The sequence below is a fragment of the Pelodiscus sinensis genome, chromosome 28 (assembly GCF_049634645.1).
Source record: "Pelodiscus sinensis isolate JC-2024 chromosome 28, ASM4963464v1, whole genome shotgun sequence".
NCBI classification, from domain to species: domain Eukaryota; kingdom Metazoa; phylum Chordata; order Testudines; family Trionychidae; genus Pelodiscus; species Pelodiscus sinensis.
Genome location: NC_134738.1, coordinates 15,423,216 through 15,444,501, shown reverse-complemented (window position 1 = coordinate 15,444,501; position 21,286 = coordinate 15,423,216). Strand labels below are relative to the sequence as shown.

The 21,286-nt window shown below is 49.8% G+C and overlaps 2 protein-coding genes across 7 annotated transcripts in view; both read left to right on the top strand.

Moving 5' to 3' along the window:
- Window positions 1–11,524, top strand: part of NSD3 (nuclear receptor binding SET domain protein 3) — a 73,462-nt gene extending 61,938 nt beyond the window's left edge. For 4 of the 5 annotated variants that reach the window (XM_075910726.1, XM_075910724.1, XM_075910725.1 and 1 more), the window contains 5 exons: window positions 43–159; window positions 1,418–1,559; window positions 2,492–2,598; window positions 3,877–4,081; window positions 5,699–11,473. In XM_075910726.1, coding sequence (XP_075766841.1) covers window positions 43–159; window positions 1,418–1,559; window positions 2,492–2,598; window positions 3,877–4,081; window positions 5,699–5,940 — 813 coding nt within the window. In that variant the 3' untranslated portion in view covers window positions 5,941–11,473. Of the gene's footprint in view, window positions 1–42; window positions 160–1,417; window positions 1,560–2,491; window positions 2,599–3,876; window positions 4,082–5,698; window positions 11,474–11,503 lie in introns of those variants that run through there. The other variant, XM_075910727.1, reaches the window with a different exon arrangement.
- Window positions 11,525–12,644: 1,120 nt separating this feature from the next.
- Window positions 12,645–20,975, top strand: PLPP5 (phospholipid phosphatase 5). 2 transcript variants are annotated; one of them, XM_075910743.1, is made up of 8 exons: window positions 12,731–12,779; window positions 13,926–14,090; window positions 16,316–16,424; window positions 16,698–16,788; window positions 17,548–17,611; window positions 18,143–18,267; window positions 18,611–18,781; window positions 19,421–20,975. In XM_075910743.1, exons 3-8 carry the CDS (start codon window positions 16,320–16,322, stop codon window positions 19,582–19,584), a joined length of 720 nt encoding a protein of 239 aa, XP_075766858.1. In that variant the 5' UTR covers window positions 12,731–12,779; window positions 13,926–14,090; window positions 16,316–16,319; the 3' UTR covers window positions 19,585–20,975. The 2 variants fall into 2 exon arrangements, with proteins under 2 accessions (XP_075766857.1, XP_075766858.1); XM_075910742.1 differs by lacking the exon at window positions 13,926–14,090 and having other exon boundaries at window positions 12,645–12,779.
- Window positions 20,976–21,286: the final 311 nt, after the last annotated feature.

Genomic DNA, 21,286 nt, shown 5'->3' with positions numbered 1-21,286 from the left:
GAGAGCAAGCAATAAGCATGGGTTTTTCTGTTGACTTTGCAGGGTGAATTTGTAAACGAATACGTTGGTGAATTAATTGATGAAGAAGAATGCAGATTGCGGATTAAACGTGCCCATGAGAACAGCATAACCAATTTTTATATGTTAACTGTCACAAAGGTAAAGCACCAGATCTCTACAATATAAAATACTAAAAGATTGACCTGGCGTGGCTTGGGTCTTTAACTCAAATATGTTTAATTCAAAGAGTTCATTTCAGTCATTGCTCTGGGATGGGGATAAGGGGTTCAGTGTGCAGGCTGCCCTAGGGAGAGAGGATAATGATAGCTCCCAGCCCCCTCTCCCCTCATCAGAGTGGGGCCACATGAGAAGTGCCTGTCCATGACTACTGGAGCAGGCATAGCTGGGGGAAGGGTGCATGTCCCTCTGCTGGAAGACAGACAGACAGACCTGCAAACAGACAAATTCTCCCTGAAGTATATAGTAGAGAGCTGTCTCTTTCTCTGCCCCAGTGGAGTTATAGCTGTCACAATCCCCATCTCTGGCCCCTTGCTGCCTCAGTAGTCATGATATGGTATAACTGTCCCTGTTATCAGACCCCCTCCCTTTCCATTTTGAGAAACAATTGCATTCTAAGCACATTCCATTGTCCTGGCACAACCAAACACTTACCTTGCTGTAAGTTAGGATAAGAGGAAACTACTTACTATATTTGGTGGTCCTAGCTCTTACCGTTTAGGACCAGTTCTTGAACAGACACACTCACTCACTCACTCACAGACACAGTCGCTCAGATATATGGTAGCTGCTGCTGCTTAAGGAACTAGGTCTTATGACCCAGGAGAGCAAGATCAGGGTCCATGTTTAAAGCACAAGAATTACTTTTTATTTCACTTCTAGCTGAAATGCATTTAGTGCAGGTGAAGGTTCCCAGAGTGAAGTTCTGTTTTCATGTAGGTACTTCATGGACCATTTGCTTCAGCCTTGACTTAGTGGGGCTTCTGTGAGGAGATGAACGCCCATGGTCTGTTTAGTCCATAGTATGCCCACTGATACTGCCAGCAAGACTGTCAGTCATGGTGGAATGTGGGCACCTGCGTGATGCAGTTGCAGTGCAATTCCAACAAACTTCTGAGCTGTCCTCAAACACTGGTTTTCGGAAGGTGAATCATTTAGGTCTCTTTTGCTCAGGATGGGGGTTGAACCAGAGATGGAAGGCCCCTGAGCTCATTAGCAATGCTGCCAGCCATTACGTTCTCTCTGCATACGTGCTGAAGAGCTTTAGGTTAAAAAAAGATCCAGGAAAAAACAGTATCTGTTAACACATCAAGTACCTGTCTAAGTCTGTTGTTTGTATTTGTACTTACATGACTTCTGTTTAATCTGATCTTAAGTCTGTTTTGTCTTTTTATTGAAGGACCGGATAATAGACGCTGGTCCAAAAGGAAATTATTCTCGTTTTATGAACCATAGTTGTAATCCGAACTGTGAAACACAGAAATGGACAGTGAATGGGGATGTTAGAGTTGGACTTTTTGCTCTTTGTGATATTCCTGCAGGTAAAAAGAAGCCTCTGACCCTGCATGTACCCTCTTCTCAAATGGGAATCAGTTGCCATTCACCCGTTCTCCCCCCATGAAGTGACTTGGTCACATTGGCATTTACAGTGACTCTGTTACCCTTTGGGACAAAGAAAATGCATGATCAAGAAGCTCTTGCTTTCAATATGCATAGCCTCATTAGGAGCAATGTAAGATGAAATGCACAGTATTAAACATGCAACTTTGTCACACACAAAAAATCAAGGGTTTCACCGAATGCTTAAGGACAGAAAATTCAATGTTAACTTTTTTGCCATGTCTGCATAGTCCTTTTCAGCTAGCATAGATACTCAATTTCAGATCCTTTCCCTAACATCAGATCTGGAACTGTCTCTGAATGCTAAACATTTTGTAACCAACAGACACTGTAAACCAAGTTTATGATCATAAAATAGCCAAGATTTCTGTTTGATTTGTAGGAAAAACTACGTGTAGTGCTCCTGTCAGGTCCAAAGCTGGAGCAGCACTGTATAAACCAGCGGTCTCAAATCCCCAGCGGGAGCAATTGTACAATCCAGCCTCAAACTCCTAGGGGAGTCCATTACCAGCCCCCAAACCCCACCCCTTCCTGTCATTGCCTCACCCTTCTCTCCACATGGCACTGTATTCCCCAGGGCACAGCTTCAGGGATCATCGGGGGCCTGGCCTGGCGGCAGCGGTCACACCCCTCACACTCGACGCAACCACAGAAGCCTTGCTAGTTACAACTTCATTATCTGTTAAATCTCCAGCACATTTCATCTCAATATTTTTGATGCGGTTATAAATATTGTGACCTTATAACTGTGCCCTTTAAAAACAGTGGCTTTAATATGAAGTTGAATTGCTACTTGTATATGTTTTCCCCACATCTTGTGTGTGTGTGTGAATAGTTTCTCTTTAACTTTTAGGGATGGAGTTAACATTTAATTATAATTTGGACTGTCTGGGCAATGGTAGGACTGAATGCCATTGTGGAGCAGAAAATTGCAGTGGCTTTCTAGGAGTACGGCCAAAGGTTAGTTGTAAAGGAATAAAGATTGCACTCAGTGCGCTTGTATTGAAAGCTTTTTGTGGGAGAAGAGTGAGTAGAGGTCTGTTTCATTTAATGTAATAGATCTGTTTGGTACCTTGAAGGTTCCCCAAAGGCTTGACTAGTTTGTACTAGGGATGTTAAATATGGGTTAATAGAATAGTTGAGTAACCTCGTGAATTTTTATCGGTTAATCAGCTATTCTATAGTCCCCAGGGGCAGGGCCAGCAGCCAGTGCGCTCTGTATCAGAGGCAGCAGCGTGGGAGTGCCAGGCAGGTGTTGGTCCGTGAGGAGAAAATTTAAAATCCAGCTCTCCTTGTGGACCAGCTGCCTGTTGTCCTGCGCTGCTGCCTCTGATAAAGAGGCAGCAGCCTGGAGTGGAGGTGGCCCCTGGCGGGGAGGGGAGGGGGAAGGAGTCTGAGCTCTTGGATTCAGCAAGAGCTGGAACTGAGCCGGGTGGCCTTCCTGCCTGGCTCCTAATACGCTTTAAATGCAGAGCCGCAGCAGGGGTAGGTCCCGGAACCGTTGCAAGCCAGGACTGAGCCGGGCTGCTGGTCAGCCTGCTAAAAAATGAGTGGTAAGAGGAGGGGGAAGGAAATGCGCATAGTCTGTAGCATTAATCGATTACACTATTGCATCCCTAGTTTGTACTACTGTGGCTGTACCCACCTCTAGGATGGAAGGGAGTAGCCAGCCAGCAAGCTACCCAGATATGGCATGAATCTATCATGTCACGTTTAGGGTGCCTGACAGGAGAGGGGTAAAAAGCCCTTGTCACATGTCTGTCTTCTGGTTTTAATCTTCCTATATGGAGCATTGTGGAATTCCCCTGCATGTGTGAGCATCTGGAAACTTGTCTTGCTGTTGTGCTTCATTCTGGCCACAGCCCAGAGTGCTGTTCTTAATCAGCTTCTTGCAAAGTATTGTATCTGTAGAGTCAGAGAAGTGGCTGAAATCTGCTCACAGAGGTATTGCTCATAAGGTCTCCAAGGAAGGGGCGGTTTCTTTGTGTGAATATAAATCTTCCTTGGGCCTTTGGATATAACCATAACATCACAGCTTGTTAATCGTCCTCTGATGACATTCTGACAGTTGTCAGACCTGTGTGTGGCATGGGAGTCACTGAGTAGACAAGACTTCATTGAGCATTTGCAGAAATAATAACCTGCCGTTGACAGTTTGGGAGCCGCGTGGCTTTTTAAAGTGGCTGTTACTTATTGACTAAAATGGTTATTGCTGAGACCTTTCTCTCTCATTCCCAGACGGCATTTGCAACAGCAAATGAAGAGAAGGCGAAGAATGCCAGGCTAAAGCAGAAGAAACGGAAGATAAAAACAGAGCAGAAACAGATGCACGAGGACAACTGTTTCCAGTGTGGAGATGGAGGAGAGCTAGTCATGTGTGACAAAAAGGACTGCCCCAAAGCATACCACCTCCTATGCCTTAACCTGACTCAACCACCATTTGGTAAGTGCTTTCCCGTGGCCGCCAGATTCTTTGCTTGCTTCAGGGATATCCTGCTTGTTAAAGTGGTAGCTTAATCCAGACTGTGGTGTCCAAATATTGTACATGTGGCACATTTGCTTTTACCATGCTCTGGTGTTGAGAAATCTCCTTGGACAGCAATATTTCTAAAGAGGCCTAGATGGCCAGCGAACAGTTATAAAGGTATGACTTCCTTGCAGAGCCTTTCTCCTCTTCAGAGTGCACTTGCTCATTTTATTCTGATTGAAATAATTAGTTGGTCTTGGTCTCGGTCTCATATGGCTCGCAAGTTCATATCACATGGCAGTGCTTCTGACATCAGCTGTGCACAGCACATGGCAGTGCTTGTATTGTAACAGTCTCTCTAGTCTATACCATCTTCTAATCATGTGGCTTTTCATTGTGTCTCTTCTTATTTTGTCTGTCTTTTTCCTTATTTAAAAAGGCAGCTCTTTGTAGCCCAGGCTCAGATTATCCAGTAATTAAAAGTCATATTTCAAAACCAAACAAAAAACACGTTATCCCTATTTTTAAACTCTGTTTCTAGAGGCCTTGATCAAATTAACTGGAGGCTCACATTAGTCCATGAGTGAATTATGTGAAAGATTTTGTGCTATGAATGGAGATGTCTTTTCAGGACAGCAATACATAAAAGTACAGAAAGCCTCCCTCCAAATTTTCTTTACTAGGGACATAAATTATTAAATTTGATCAGTGAGGAAATACCGGAGAATGACTTCAAGAAGTCAGTTTTGTTTTTTACCTGGCCTGGTGGTGGCAGATGCAACTATGCTAGAGATCTGGAGTCTTTTATTGGCGCTGTCCTTATTCCCTTGGCATGCTGTGGATGCAGTCAGTGCCTTATGTCTTGAAGGAGAGTGCTTCCTGTTTTCTCTCCAGCAGCACAGTTTAAAGGACGATGGCATGATTTTCAGTCTGAGGGAAAGGAGAAGTGTTAATTTTCCTTTTTGACATGCGCAATCTAATTCTATAGCCTGACTGTAGGGCATGTGGTTGTGCTAATGCCTGCCTGCGTGCTTTTGTGGTGCTCTCTTTTTTGCTTGTGCTTAAATACGGCATTTCCCCAGCTCGCTTTTGTCTGAGCCACCTTCTCATTTATGGCTCAGATCTCAGCCATTCTGTGTTTGACCACACTGCGATTCTGTTATAAAGAGGGATTTAGGATACCTATTTCAGTCAGTGTATCCAAATGATCACTAAGTTCACATTGATAAGACAATGAATTCCTCAAATCAGATGTGCACAGAAATCGACTCTCTTGCAAGGACACAGCATGTTCTGATGCCATGGCAGGTTAGTCTGCTTGTATTTGGCTCTGCAGTGCAGTCATGTTTTGCTTTCAGTCACCCTGAGGCTCAAAAATGTAAGTTTGTCAATGACTGCTCACAGTCCAACCCTCCTGAAAGACAGATGTGGGAACGTTGTTAAAAGCTGGCTTTTGGGAAGCATCTTTTGTGCATAGAGTTGACCGACTCTGTACTACATGGAGTAACAGACTAATTCCAGAATCTATCCCAGATAAAGACTAATTTCCACTTCCTGTCTCCCTCCTTTCTGTCCCTCTTCTTCCGTCCTCAGGGAAGTGGGAATGCCCCTGGCACCAGTGTGACATCTGTAGCAATCCTGCAGTTTCATTCTGCGAGTTTTGCCCTCATTCATTCTGTAAAGATCACGAGAAGGGAGCCCTCGTGGCATCAGCATTGGATGGCCGTCTCTGCTGCTCCGAACATAACCCCAAATCTCCTGTGGCACCAGAATATTGGAGCAAGATAAAATGCAAATTGCAACCACAGAATCCTGGAGAAGATGCAAATGAATAAATTAACAAGCAAATAGGTGATGAACTTGAAGAGACTGCTGTGACACATTGAGTCGTGTTCATCAGTGCCGCCTTGTTGGAACTGGGAAAGGGACCAGATTATCTGATTTTTGGCAGTCAGAAGCAGGCAGTGGTGTCTGTTTGGTTTTTTTGCCCCGTTCTTGTCCTTTTCTTACCTAACCTTTGAATGTGCTTCAGCAGCTCTTACTGTTGGAAAACAGAGTAATCTTGGCTTTCTTAAGAAACAAACAAAAAAGCAACCCTTTTGATGTTGGAAAGAATATTGTGTTAAAATATGTTCTTTGAGTGTAGAAAGGAAAACATAGCATATTTATTTATTTAATTTTTAAGGATGTGGAGGATTCTGGTTCTGATCAGTCAGTGTGTTTAAAAAGAAAACTGAGTAGCCAAACCAATCCGGTATAATGTGTATGTCTAGTTGTTAAAAAACGAAGAGCACCAACCTCCTGAGTCTACAAATAGCTGTCACGTATCACCAGGAAGAGGAGTGACATGGGTTTCAGACCAGTGGACTGTGGAATGTCTCCATTCCAGTTGCATTCATCTTTAAAGGTCTTTTGGGAAGATGGATTTGATGCTTGGATAATGGAGATGATGCTTATGAATAACATTGTAAAGATTTTCATGTAGGAAACTAGGAGTATTATCCACTTTTTTCTTGAAGTGCTTTTTATTTCATCAGGTATTTTTAATAAAAAAAGGGGGGGGAGTGATAGGAATTGCGGGTGCTCGCTGCGAAAATGAATGATGTGAGCTGACGAAGCATAGAAAGCACTTACTTGTGCAATGGTCACTCGTCAGCCTCACTTCATTTGAAAAGCGATGGAGTAGATTTGGGTGGAGAGGATTCATGGACCATTCAGTCACTGACGTTGCACTACATTCATTGTAGCTAAAGCACTGATCCTGCCATTGCTAGAGTACGTGAGCTTTGTCATTGACTTCAATAGGTGCAGGATTGAGTCCTTCACTATGTGTTTATCAGATGTCTAGTCTGCTCTTGTTTCATGGTGAGTCTTAGAGCCTGAAACTTAACTTCCTCCTAAGCTTCCATTGGCTTCAAAGGGGGTTCTTATGTGTTAAAGGGGTATGGGATCAGCCCCGTGTGTGTGTGTGATGATTTTAAGCGTTTTGGGGAGCCAGGGGTGTTTAGCTTTGCGGGGGAGGGGGAAAAATTTTTTCCAACCGAATTTATCTTGGTGGCTTTTAACCAGTAGTGAAAAATCAGTTCTTAAAAGCACTTCCTGAATTAACAGGGTATATATTGGGCTTATATTAAGGCACTCAATCTTACAAAGCACTGTGTATGTCCCAGTATAGTTAGCATGGCCAACTGTAACCCTTTAATTTGTAGGCAGTGGGTGATGTAAAGATAGCAAGTAATATCACTACAATAACCTTCTGCAACTGGGTGTCCCAGAGCACCACCATGTGGAAGGAATTAATAAAAGGCATGGCTGCTACAGCTGAGAGATGGAGCTTTGTATTCCTTCTGAAGAACATTCAACGTTGTCTTTGGGGAAACTGGCTGCATAGACCTACAGGTACATGGAGGCATCTCAACTCCAGAAAGTAACTAATACAGGGGTAGAAAAATAGCATGGGGCTGTGGAATATGGCTCACCTTTGGACCAGGTTTCCTTTCGCATTCTCAAATTATTTCTATTCAAAGGGGGATGGAGAGTCAAATTTGTACTTTTTTGTGTGTGTGCAATTGCAAAGTTAACAAAATACACTACAGCCTTTGAAGCACCTGAAATACCATTTAACTGACCTGGTTGCTGTTCCTCTTGGAACAATTTGCAGATTCCTTTTGAGTAAAACTAAGTTTGTTTTGGACTTTTTTGTTGTTTTTGTTACATAGGTTAGATCTCGCATGCAACCTTCATGGTTTAGAGTGCTGGTTGAAAATGCAGATCGCTTACCCTGGTATGGCCAATGCTAAAGTGAATGTCTAAAACACTAATCTTGCTTGTAAGCAGTGCTATATTTTGGTATTTTTTATTACAAAAAATATTTAAACAAAGCAGGATTTTATTTTTCTTAGCTTTTTTGTTTGTCTCCTTTTAAAAAAGAAATGCTCTTAATGGAGAGGGTTTTCACCCTTTTCTAAAATTCCCAACACAGCTCTTTCCTTGCTACAGTGTCCAGAAGACCTGATCTGTTTACATTGTACAATGAAATACTAGGTTTTCTATAGCTCAGATGATTTTTGGATATGTATGGTAAGCCAGAAAGTGCTGAACTTCGCAAATACTGTATCGTGAATGATTCCCATGTCCTTCTATATTATGTCAATGCTGTCTTTTCATTGTATAGGTAGAGATGGCAAAGCAATGTTAAAATGCCACCTTAAGCATTTGAGATGTCAGTGAGCTGGTAGGAGTTTCAAAATATCAATTGCCATGTAAAATGATCAAAATATGTGCTATGACATATCAGCATGTTAGCTATAACTAAGTATATGAAGGTATTCTGAAAGCTTAGCATATCATGTAATGCTGTAAGGATCATGGAGTCAGATGTCACTCCTGCCATGTCACTTTGTCTTACATTTCAAAGTTCTGGCTGGTTGTCCTTTTTTGTTTAATCCTTTACAGTAAAAAAATCTAACTGAAAATAACCAACAGCTGGGCTGAAACAGTGGTGGTGTGAGGACAAGGATAGCTTTTCAAAGTGTATGATTATGAGTATAAAACTTGAATTGGTTTTCTAATTGTTGGACACAGAGAATTTCCGATGCATCAGGAAGCATTTTAGTGGACTAGGAGAACATGTGGTTGAAGTTAGTTGGTAATAACTGGAGATTCTCTTTATTTAGGTGATGGCTTTGTATGCAGAACACAGAATGCTGAAAACAAACTTTAATCATGTTTTTGTAACGTTATTTAAACTGAAGAACTACATAACTTTTGTGGTAAAGCAAAAATTTGTTACTCGAAATATTGACATTTTGATTTCAGTTTTTCTGGTATTTGGGACTGCTAAATTCAACTTTCTGTGCCTCTGAATTGAGCTGTAGGAAGAATACTAGCCTTTTTGTTTAGAAGTTTTTGTCCAGAGTTACACAATTTGCTGCAAAGAGAATGCTGTGGTTGTTTTAGTTATGTCCTGGCCAGAAAATAAAGTGCTCTGATCAACTGCATATAATAACCTGGTAGCCCATTCTTAAGGGAAGGAGGTGCCAATCACATTATTTCCCCTCTCATTTGGATGTTTTTGTCTATTACATTTTAAAATAGAGTCAAACTTTCATAAAACAGCTGGCTCTAGATATTATAGTGGCTACACAGGAATGCAATAGTTGAGCTGGGCTGCACAGATGTTGCTGGTTTACTTTACTGGAGCACTTTTATTATAGAGTATGCAACTTTGTTCAGATCACAGGTTCTGCAGACCATGCCCTAATGGTGTAAAGATGAATTACTGCAAGTTTTCTGATAGTCTATAACAACTGGATTGTCGTCAGTAGGACGGACGTAAGGGTGGAAGGTGGTTGCAGTTCAGGGCAGCTAACAGCAAGGGCAGCCTTTTCTTGATTAATTTTTACCACCAGAGACTTAAAGAATCTGACGTGGAGTGAGAGGGTTAGAGTGTATCATTTGGCCTTTCCATTAAAAACGTGTGATATTGTAGTTTCCAGGTGGAATCAGAAAGACACGAGGACTAGGCGACATTGAAGGTGAACTTCTAGACGTAACATATGTATATACTGAACTTTACAAAAATAAAAACTTATCTGGGTGGGGCTAGGGAGGTGGGGGAGGGGAACGAGAATGTCTGCCGCTGGTACGAAGTAGTCACTTTAACATTGAAACCTCTGCCTCATTGAATTCAGGGTTTAATGTACTTGAAGCTCTGCAGTTCATTATTTTTACAGCTATTTTATTTATACATAGATAACATTTTTTGTATGCGACATCAAAAGTCGCTTTATTCCCCCTCCCTTGAGTTAAATTACTTTCTACTCCCAGTGTACAGTGTATTCAAGGCAAAATGGAGAGATTTTTTTCAAAGCAGATGTCTCAGACTTATGTATGCACTTAATGAGAAGTGTATTGCATGAGACACCAGCAACTTTTTGATGTCCTTACTTTAGAATATTGTATCAACTCCTTCACCCCACGCCACTTATTTTTGTATAGTAAAAGACATTTGCACTTACGATACACTCCTGAAATTCTGGATGTATTCAAGATGTCGTTCAGAAAAAGGAAAAAAAAAAAACCTACGTATTTCCTATTATAGTCTACTCCTGAGTGGCAAACTCAGGTACTTTTTACCTTAGTGAGGGTATATCGCTCTGCTTTTTTGGGGGGAGGGTGGGAGGTTATAAAAGTGAATTGTCTGTAAATCATATAAGACAATATAAAAACAAAAAGGGAAAATTAGATACGAATTTGCCAAAGCCATTCATTGTTTATCATGTGGTACTGATTGCATTTGTGCACAAGAGTGAGAGCGCTGCTGTTTTTAATGGTGTCTCTTCTAGCTTGAAAAGCAGCTATGGCAATATGTGTTTGATCCTCTCCCAAACATTCGCCCCATAGCCTAGCACTGGATGTTTTAAGGAATTCTTTGTTCACTTTTGATTTACAGACAGACTGGATGAAATATATTTGCTTCCTGTTCATTAATGTTGATCCGTATCTCATTTCTAGTGTCATATTTTTTTCATTTATAAGCAGACTAATCATGTTGCCACTGAAAACCAAGATGATAAATAACTATTACAACTGGCTAGTAATAAGATTGTCTTTTTTGTATAGGGGTATGTGCATATTGGGGATTGCTATTAAAAATTTAACCCATTTGTACCTACACAAGTGATATTGCACAACAAACACAGATACCTACAGATTCTGTTTTCATTTCCATGTAATCTTTATCTGTAACAATGACCTTTGTAGAGTCGTTATTTCTGTAGACTTTGTTTATCTGTAACAATCTTTGTAGATTCTGTGAAATGTTATTTTAACTAAATCACTTGAGTCTTTAATAACAAAGCATCAATATTCACTAAAGTCGATATCTTAGGAGTTTCTAGAACTTGGCTAGAAGCTCTTGACACTAACAAAGTAGTGTTAATTTTCCCTGGGGATGTTCCGCTGGGGCATTACTGTATTATGACTTGATGTTGCCGCATAGACTTTGAGATATACAATATGGGGTGGGGGGTTGTTGTTTGGCCTATGTTCTCTTGCATAGTGTGAAACCTGTAAAGCTTGGTTAACCTGTATATAGATAGCTTATTGTCAACTAGTATAGTGTATTTAGAACTGCCTGTAATATTTTAGCTTCTTACTGAATGTTGTGATGGTAGGATCATATAATTTTTGTACATTATATTTACTGAGATGTTGCCTTTTTTTATTTCACAAATACTTCGGAATTCAGATGTGTTTTTGCTTCTGTGAGGATTAATTTGGAAAGGTTTTTAATGACATTCCACTGATTTAAAATTTTGCTTGAGGTTGACTTCAATAAATTGTTCTGAATGTTCCAATTAAGAATGTGATTTTTTTTCCTGTTGTAATTTTCAGGCTAGAGCTAGAGAACAGTGTTGCAGCTGGACAGTTCAGAGATAACTAAGCCACATACTGAACAGATCCACAGGTATAATATAAATATTGACCCCAGCGTGTGAGTTCAACTGACAATCAAAAAAATTACCCCGCTGGAGTGAGCGTTTGGGAAATGTCCAGCCAGCCCGTGTGTTGTACCAGCGCCTCTCCCCCGGCTGAGCCCCCCCCCCCGCAGCGCCTCTCCCCCGGCTGCGCCCCCCCCCCGCAGCGCCTCTCCCCCGGCTGCGCGCCCCCCCCCCCCGCAGCGCCTCTCCCCCGGCTGCGCCCCCCCCCCCGCAGCGCCTCCCCCCCCGCAGCGCCTCTCCCCCGGCTGCGCCCCCCCCCCCCCGCAGCGCCTCTCCCCCGGCTGAGCCCCCCCCCCGCAGCGCCTCTCCCCCGGCTGAGCCCCCCCCCCGCAGCGCCTCTCCCCCGGCTGCGCGCCCCCCCCCCCGCAGCGCCTCTCCCCCGGCTGAGCCCCCCCCCCGCAGCGCCTCTCCCCCGGCTGCGCGCCCCCCTCCCCGCCCCTCTCCCCCGGCTGCGCCCCCCCCCCCCCCCGCAGCGCCTCTCCCCCGGCTGCGCGCCCGCGCCTCTCCCCCGGCTGCGCGCCCCCCTCCCCGCCCCTCTCCCCCGGCTGCGCCCCCCCCCCCCCCCCGCAGCGCCTCTCCCCCGGCTGCGCGCCCGCGCCTCTCCCCCGGCTGCGCGCCCCCCTCCCCGCCCCTCTCCCCCGGCTGCGCCCCCCCCCCCCCCCCCCCCGCAGCGCCTCTCCCCCGGCTGCGCGCCCGCGCCTCTCCCCCGGCTGCGCGCCCCCCTCCCCGCCCCTCTCCCCCGGCTGCGCGCCCGCGCCTCTCCCCCGGCTGCGCCCCCCCCCCCGCAGCGCCTCTCCCCCGGCTGCGAGCCCTCCCCCCGCCCCTCCCCCGGCTGAGCCCCCCCGCGCAGGCGGGCTCGCTGCAGCGAAGGGAGCATCGCGCTGGTGCATGGATGCTGCGGGCTCGGCGCGGGCCGGGGGTGCTGGGCCCGGGGGCCGCTGCCTGCTCGCGGGGGGGGGGGGGTGGAAGAGGAACCGCCCACGTGTCGCTCGGGGAGGGGGGGCGGGTCAGTCTCCGCCCCCGCGGAGTGAAACCGCCCCCCCGCCTCATTTGGGGCGGGGCGGCCACGTCGGCGCCCGCGCTGCTCCGCCCCCCCCCCCCCCCATCATGCCGGGGCGGCGGCTGGCGGCCGAGGTCTGCGTGCGGGGCCTGCTCGGCGGGGCCTTCCTGTGAGTGCGGGGGGGCGGGAGCCCCGCCCCGTCGGGGACAAGCGCAGGCGGGACCCCCCCTCGGGCAGCCCATCCCCCCACGTGTTGGGCAGGCGGGACCCCCCCCCCGGCAGCCCATCCCCCCACGTGTTGGGCAGGCGGGACCCCCCCCCGGCAGCCCATCCCCCCACGTGTTGGGCAGGCGGGACCCCCCCCCCCGGCAGCCCATCCCCCCACGTGTTGGGCAGGCGGGACCCCCCCCCCGGCAGCCCATCCCCCCACGTGTTGAGCAAGCGGGACCCCCCCCCTCGGGCAGCCCATCCCCCCACGTTTTGGGCAGGCGGGACCCCCCCGGGCAGCCCATCCCCCCACGTGTTGGGCAAGCGGGACCCCCCCTCGGGCAGCCCATCCCCCACGTGTTGGGCAGGCGGGACCCCCCCCCCCCCCGGCAGCCCATCCCCCCACGTGTTGAGCAAGCGGGACCCCCCCCTCGGGCAGCCCATCCCCCCACGTTTTGGGCAGGCGGGACCCCCCCGGGCAGCCCATCCCCCCACGTGTTGGGCAAGCGGGACCCCCCCTCGGGCAGCCCATCCCCCACGTGTTGGGCAGGCGGGACCCCCTCGGGCAGCCCATCCCCCCACGTGTTGGGCAAGCGGGACCCCCCCCCCGGCAGTCCGTCCCCCCACGTGTTGGGCAGGTGGGACCCCCCCGGGCAGCCCATCCCCCCACGTGTTGGGCAGGTGGGACCCCCCCCGGGCAGCCCGTCCCCCCACGTGTTGGGCAGGCGGGACCCCCCCCAGGCAGCCCGTCCCCCCACGTGTTGGGCAGGCGGGACCCCCCCCGGGCAGCCCGTCCCCCCACGTGTTGGACAGGCGGGACCCCCCCGGGCAGCCCGTCCCCCCACGTGTTGGGCAGTGCAGGCCCCACCCCCTTGGGTTCTGCTCAGGTGCTGCTTCTGTGCCAGCTGCACACGGGACTGAGGCCCCAGTCTGCCACCCAGTGCCAGCTGGTAACTGCCATTGCCGGGCTGCGCCTGAAGTGGCTAGTGGTTTACGGGAGGCTCCAGAGAGTCAGGCAGCCCCAGTGGTGCGCCTGCGACCCCTGACCCAGGGAGCTGGCTATGTACACATGGCTACAGAGCCTGCTTTTATTCTCTTTCTGATACAGAACAGCCCCTCGTCTCCCCCGGGTAGCCAGCCTGGGGGGATTCAGCACAGAGGTATTTGACTGGCTCGATTTTGCGGTTTCCTTTGGTTCTGGATTTCCATCACCCCGGTCATCTGAAGAAGGGGGCTGTGCCCACGAAAGCCCGTGATCCCATCTCCATGTTTTGTTAGTCTATAACATGCTACCAGACTGTTCGTTATTTTTTAAAGTTTTTCCTGTTACAGACGCATTCGGCTACCCCCTGAAACTTTTGCAAACAGAGGCGGGTCCCTTACCGAGAGAGACTCCCGGCTTTGGCTATGTAGAAAAGTTGTCTGTTTAACTTAAATTGGTGCTTAAAATGATAGTTAAACTGCTGCCTGACACTTCAGTTTGAGGCTGTTGCCAAACAGCTTTAGTAAGTAAAGACTGGAGAAGGTAGCAAACAAATATTGTCGCTCTTATTTAAGAATGGCTCTGGACCCGGTGATTGCAGACTGGTATGCTTTCTATCTATTCCTGATAAAGACTAAAATTATAATTGAACTGTGTGATTCATTGATAGAGCCCTGCAAATCCGCGGACATCCGCTTTATATCTGCAGATATCTGCATCCGTGACTCCTTTTGGCGAATGCAGACCTGAATTTTGTATTGAGAACCCTGCAGACTTGCAGATATCTGCTTTGTATATATCCGTGTCTGGTGTTTGTGGAAATGGATGTGAATACAAATGTTGTAACCTCGCAGAGCTCTGCTCTTTGCCATAGCAAGTCATTGGGACCAAAAACTTCACAAGAGTCAAAAAGGGACTGGATGTTTACATGGATAAAAAGAATTTCCAGAGTAATAATGCTAGACAGGGATATTAAACCTCAGGGTTCAAGGTTTAAGTCAGTCTCTGACTATGAGAGATCAGAAGGAGCCTTGCGTAGGGATGTAATAGTGTAGTCGATAAACCGATTAACCAATAAGCAAAAGCTTATAGGTTGATGCTACAGACTACACACATTCCCTCTCTCCCTGCCAGTAAATTTTTAACAGGCTGGCCAGCAGCCTGGCTCAGTCCTGGCTTGCAACAGGTCTAGGACCTACTTCTGCTATAACTCTGCATACAAAGCGTATTAGGAGCCGAGCAGGCAGGCAGCCTTGCTCAGTCCTGGCTCAGGCTGGGTCTGGGACCTACCCCCATTTCAGCTATGCATTTCAAGTGTATTAAGAGCTGCCTGGACAGGCAACCCGTCTGCGAGGGAAGCTGGTTTTTAAACTGGCTCCCCTTGTGGACCAGCTCCTGCCTGGCACCCTGCCTGGCACCCTGCAGTGCTGCCTCCGATACAGCGGCTGCTGGCTCCAGGGACTATAGACTAGACGACTAACCGATAATGTTTCCTGAGGTTACTCAACGATTCAGTTAACTGATATTTAACGTCCCTAGCCCTGTGCAGACAGATCTGTATCTGCAAAAATGAGTCCTGGATAGCCACATTGACATCCGTGGATGTGGATACCCACAGACATAAAGTAGATGCTCACAAGTATACAGGGTTCTAGATACAAAATTTGCATCTGCATCATATCTGCAAAAATAAGCTGAGGATAGATTTGTAGGGCTCTGCTAGTGTTGCGAGTGGATTATCTCACACTTATCTACTGCAGAGGTCTTGGACCTTTCTCGGAGGCATCTGGTGCTGGCCATTGTTACAGACTAAAGGAACCTCCTCACTCTTTGGTCTGATCCATTCTGGCAATTCCTGTGAGATTGTTAAACCAGAATCTGTCCCGTACAGTTTTTTACACTGGCTTAACTACTGGTTTAAACGTGCACCTTAAACCAGTGCAGCTTTCTCATGTAGACAAGCCCCAGGATGCAACCCAACTACTCATTAAGCCATTAGGAAGATAGGAGTGGACATATCTGAAAACCAAGGACGCGCCTACTTCAGTTCCTAACCCCTCTCTGCACTGTGTAACTGATGATTCATCGACGATCATGCAGTTATATCAGGAAAGTTTTCTCCTAATCCCAAGCAGTGAGCAGTTGGTTTATGCCCTGAGCATATAGTTTCATCTGATATTTCTCTCCTAGTGAGTGAGTGTACATGAGAATGGAGCTCCTATTAGTCATGTCAATGGCTTTTGCCTGTTTGAATTTGACCAATCTCTTGGATCCACTGATAATGGAATAGGGTCGCCATGCTGGGGGGCAAGTGGAGTGTTTCTGGCAATGCCTCGTGGTAACAGGCGCAAAGTATTTTATCTGTTTCAGTGTTTATTGCCCTTCGATTTCCTGGTGTCTCCTTGCTTTTCTGTTGTGTAAGAGAGTAAGTAGGAGACACTCAACTGGCCACCTCCTTCCAGCTCCCCAAATCCCAGGAGCTTGCATCTTTCCAAACGCCACTGTTCTGTCTCTAGGGTCATGGAATTTGTGCCTCCGTTTCTACGTGTCATACAGCCTGAAGAGATGTGGCTTTATAAAAACCCATACAGAGAAGCTGATCACGTACCCACCAAGCTCATGTTCGTAAGTATTCACCAGTTCCCTACACGCTCTAAGTTTTGTTAATAGTTTTCCTTTAAAATAGCTATCAGCATAAAAACCCACTTCTTTGAGTGGGTCAACAAGCATGTGGACAAAGGGGATCAGTAGATTGTGTACTTAGATTTCCAGAAAGCCTTTGACAAGGTCCCTCACCAAAGGCTCTTCAGCCAGTAAACTGGCAGGATTTCCCTGGACAGAAACCATGTTGACTGGTTCCCCAACGAATTCTATCCATCTCCGTGTCTGTCATTGCAGCTAATTTCAGTTTTGTGTCCCGTGACATTCATCCTCCTGGCCAAATTCCTCATGAAGGTCGACCGCAGAGACACACAGGAGGCCTGTTTGGGTGAGCACCCCCGACCCTGATGGTCACACGGACCCGAACGGAGCGCATCCTTGGGGCAGACACGCTCTTCCTCCTTGCTGCAGTAGCGCCCAGAGGGCCCAGCCCACGGGAGCTGCAGTGTCATTGTGCTCGCACCCTCGTTCTTTATTCTCCTCGTTGCGGCTCAGGAACCTCTGGGTGATGGAGGCAGGGCTGGGGGTGGGGGGACCTTGAATCTTTTGCTGCTCATGCACAGCGTGCTGGCCAAGGGGTTGGGGAACTGGAGCTGCTTCCTGCCTGGGGCCCATTCACTGGCCCGTCTCCCACGCTGCGCCTTTCGCTCCCTGACCAGCCCCCTGGCTCCACAGCAGTCTGCTGCAAAACGTTGGCTTCTGTGGGGCCAGGATTTCACCCACTGTCCTTAAAACACCTCTGTGGGCCGGAACGTGGGGGCTTCACCCCTCCCAGGCTGCCTTCCCCTCTTGCCTGCTTTTCCCTGGCAGAGCCGTTCCCTTCCGGCCCATGGCTCAGTGTGGCTGGGCGAGGCGTGGTCTCCCTGTGGGCCAGGTGTCATGGCAGGTGCAAGTGCCAGCTAAGAGACTCAGGCCAGTACAGCCCCAGCCGAATCATCCCCCAGAGACAGGCTATTGCTCAGGCACTTGGTTGGCTCCAGCAGCTGCCTGCCCAGCGGGGTGGGTGGGGGTGTGTGTGTGTGTGGGTGTGTGTGTGTGTGTGTGTGTAGGTAGGAGGGACTGATGGGGGCTCTTGGCTCTCTTCCAGCTGCCAGCCTCGCCCTTGCCCTGAACGGGGTCTTCACAAATGCTGTGAAACTCGTCGTGGGCAGGTAAGAACAGCCAGGAATTACCAACCCTGGGCCCCAGCTGGACTTCAGGGGTGGACAGCCCAGCTTGCCTGTGTGGCTGTATTTTCCCAGGTCCCTTTGGGGGGAAGCGCAGGGACAGGTGGGGGAATCTCTCAACCACAGAGCAGGGCCCTGACTCGTGTGGGGACAGGGCAGGCCCCCGGGGCTTGTGCCAGGGCGAGCATCCCTGCGTGCTCTCGGCAGTGCCCTAGGCTCTTGGAGCAGGATGTGGTCACTGTAGCTCATTCACTCCCCTCTGCCGGTGCGGGGGTAGCTGCTGGGCGATCACAGGGCCTAGGGCTGGAACCCCCCAGGCTGCTGAGCAGCTGTGGGATGGCCGTGCTGCCTTCCACACAGGCGCGTTCAAGTCTCCTGGAGCTGAAGGGCTCCCTCGCCCCTTCTAGGGGGCTGTGCTGGGGGGATTGCAGAGCTGGCGGGTGTCTGATCAACCCAGGCCACTGCTAAGAGTCTCCCCCCGGCAGGGCCCCATGCTTTGCTTCTCTGCCCCGTTAGGCCACGGCCGGATTTCTTCTACCGCTGCTTCCCGGACGGAGTGGCCAACGCCGAGCTGGTGTGCACTGGCGACCCGACCGTGGTGACTGAGGGACGCAAGAGCTTCCCGAGCGGGCATTCCTCCTGTAAGCACGGGTTTCTTGTTCATAGTGCTGCACTGCAGAACCAGACAGGAGAGCAGATGCCAGGGAGGGAGGGATCGCCTTCGCCACTGCCTCGCCGTATGGCCTGGGTCATGCTCACTGACTTCTTGCCAGGCCTCGCTTTTGCCTCTGAGTATGGAGGTGCACAGAGCTCCAGGTGTCAGTACTACATTGCAGCCTCTGACTTGCCTGGTGCCCTTTCAGGACAAGCTCCTGAACCCCTCTTGACAATGGATGGCCCCTGAGCTGGGGGAGGGGGTGTATCTGCTGGGGCTCTTGCAAGGTGGGTTCCTAAGTGGTGTGAATTTCCCCCCTTTTTTCCCAGTTGCCTTCGCTGGCCTGGCCTTCTCCGCCTTCTACCTGGCAGGAAAGCTGCACTGCTTTGCCCCCAGCGGGCGCGGAAAGTCCTGGCGCCTCTGTGCCTTCCTGTGCCCCCTGCTGGGTGCCCTCCTCGTCGCTCTGTCCCGCACCTGCGACTACAAACACCACTGGCAAGGTGAGCGTGCCCAGAGCCCGGGGTGATGGGCAGCCTGTGAGGCCTTGGGGCGGAAGCATGGGCCGCTGATGCCCCGGGCGCAGTATGGGGAGGGGTGCTTCTGAAAGAAAGGAGTCGCGTCTGGGCTTGTGGCCTCTCACGCTCTCTGGGCCATAAGCCCCGAAGCAGAGGGCTCGCAGAGCGAGGTGTGTGCTGCCAGCGCCAGGTCTGCGGCTTATGGACAAGCCCATTGAACTCGGTGGGGCTTTCAGCTCCGCTGCGCGTCCTGCCTGCAGCTCTGCCCCGGGCTGGCACTTCCTGGCCATGTAAAATCCCGTTTAATTAACCGGTTAACTGTTAAGTTTACCCAGTGTCGGGAAGGGGCTGGAGCGGCCCCCCTGCCTGCCGCGGTCAGGGGCTGCTCCAGCCTCACTGGTTAACTGGAACCGGAGTGAGGCTTCCTGGCTAACCGTTAACAGTCCATGGGAGAGCGTATTTGGGGAGTGCTGCCGGACTGGCCTTGGCGCTGCATGGTGCCATTTAGAGCTCTGAACGGCCGTGGCTTTGCCTGTCCCCACAGGACCTGAGCAGCGCTCCGGGGGGTTCGCGGAGCCGGTGCCGCAAGCCGGGGGTCAATCACCCTTTTGTTTCCACCCACAGATGTGCTGGCCGGCTCCGTGATTGGTGCCACGTTTGCGTACCTGTGCTACCGGCAGCATTACCCGCCCCTGACTGACCCCGAGTGCCACAAGCCGTGGCCGTCCAAACCAGCAGCAGCCCAGGAGCTAACACGGACCAGCTCCAGCTTCTGCCTGGACGTCTGATGATGGGATCCACGTTGCAGGCAACGGCCCGGCCTTGCTTCAGCCTCAGGGCAGGGTGCGGCTCGGGGACCAAGGCTCTCGGCCTGCTGGGCGAGGTAGTGGAGTAATTGCTTCCCCTGTGGATGTGGTCAGCGGGGCTGCTCTGTCAGGCCAGCCCCGGGGAAGCTGCAGAAGTGATCCTGCTGCTGCAGGAGGGAGGGGACAGGCTGCCTGCACCAGCTCGCTTGCGAGGAGGCTTGGGGTGAGTCCGGTGGCCACCCTGGCTGGTGCAGGAATGAGCAGGGCAGTCAGCCCTCTCCCGGCGAGCTCACAGGAAGAGCCTTTTACCGTCCCTGCTGTGTGTGCGAGTCCCCAGCCCTGCGCGTGTGCGTTTCCAGGTGGCCCAGGGTGGGCACAGTACGTGCGGCTTGGTCCAACAGGGGGTCTGCCCCAGCAGGCCCTGAGTTGTTTTCCTGGGGAGGCACCATGGTGGGTTTGCTCCCCCCCTTTTGTAAATACTTTCCCGGCTGGAACCTGGCCCTCAGTCACACACAGGATCGCTGGGTCTTCCTCAGCGCCTGCGTTCCCACCTCCTCCTGTGGCAAGGCCAAGATCAGCCCCGTCAGGCCAGGACGCCATCGGCCGGGCATGACCGCCTTGTACCACAAGGGCATTTCGCCTGTGGCCCCCTTGCAAAGAGTAACGGCTGACCTGAGGGGTGGGAGAAGACACTGAAGTGTTTCAGGGCTTGTCTCCACTTACCAGATCGATCTTCCGGGGTTTGATCTAACAGGCCTAGTAAAGACCTGCCAAATCAACCACCGATGGTGCCTTGGGACAGCATGCAACGGGGTTGCAAGGAGTAAGAGAAGTTGAAGGGAGAGTTTCTCCCAGCTACCTCCTTCTGCGGGGATGCCGTGGGCACTCTACCTAAGGCACGTTGACTCCAGCTATGCTATTCCTGTCGCTGAAGTTGCGTATCTCAGGTCGACTTTCTCCCCTCTGGCCTTACATTCACTGTCAGCCTGGAAGAACAGGGCAGTGAGATGGTGTGATCCATGGGCTTACTGCTTGTAAGGGGGCAGGTGTTGCTCCAGCTGTAACTGCAGCATCTTTCTGTGTAGGATGTTTCCCTGTGGACCTACTGAGCAATCTGCATTCCTGTTTCATAGGAAATACGTTAATTTCAAACGCACTTTACACTGTGGTTGGAAAAAACACACAGTCCTTCAACTGCTGATTGAGCCATGCTAAGTCCTGGGGCATGCGTACTGTACTGCCTGTTAATCCAGAGTACTCAAGAGTCTGGACTCAGCCTTGTTGAAGTTTTTGGCAAGCTTGGGAAACCAACATAGTACGGGAATCACGTCACTTACTGGGTTGCTTACTGTCAAATAAAGAGCTGGTTTTAATTTGGTGAAACAAGCGAGATTCCATTTTGGCCCTAAAGACCATCAGTCTTGATGCAGCCGGCTCATTTTACATTGAGTAGGTCCAGTTTTGCCTGCCCTTGATTAGCCGTTCTAGGTACGGGGTTTGCACCAAGAACAGATGAGTCAGTAGCAAATGACATTTGTGTCTTCACAAAGGTTGAAAGAGGGACTGGTAAGGCAAGTGTGCTCTGACACAGGGTTTGGTTCTGTTGAAGGCTCCAGCTGTCTGAAATCTCACCATACAAGAAAGCAGCAGTCATTTCTTTACAGTAACCTTCAAAAGTGCCAGC

Coding starts and splice junctions, on each gene's coding strand:
- PLPP5 (XM_075910742.1), top strand. CDS start 12,718: ATGCCGGGGCGGCGGCTGGCGGCCGAGGTCTGCGTGCGGGGCCTGCTC. Junction 16,789..17,547: donor CACACAGGAGGCCTGTTTGG/GTGAGCACCCCC, acceptor GCTCTCTTCCAG/CTGCCAGCCTCGCCCTTGCC. Junction 18,782..19,420: donor CTACAAACACCACTGGCAAG/GTGAGCGTGCCC, acceptor TTCCACCCACAG/ATGTGCTGGCCGGCTCCGTG.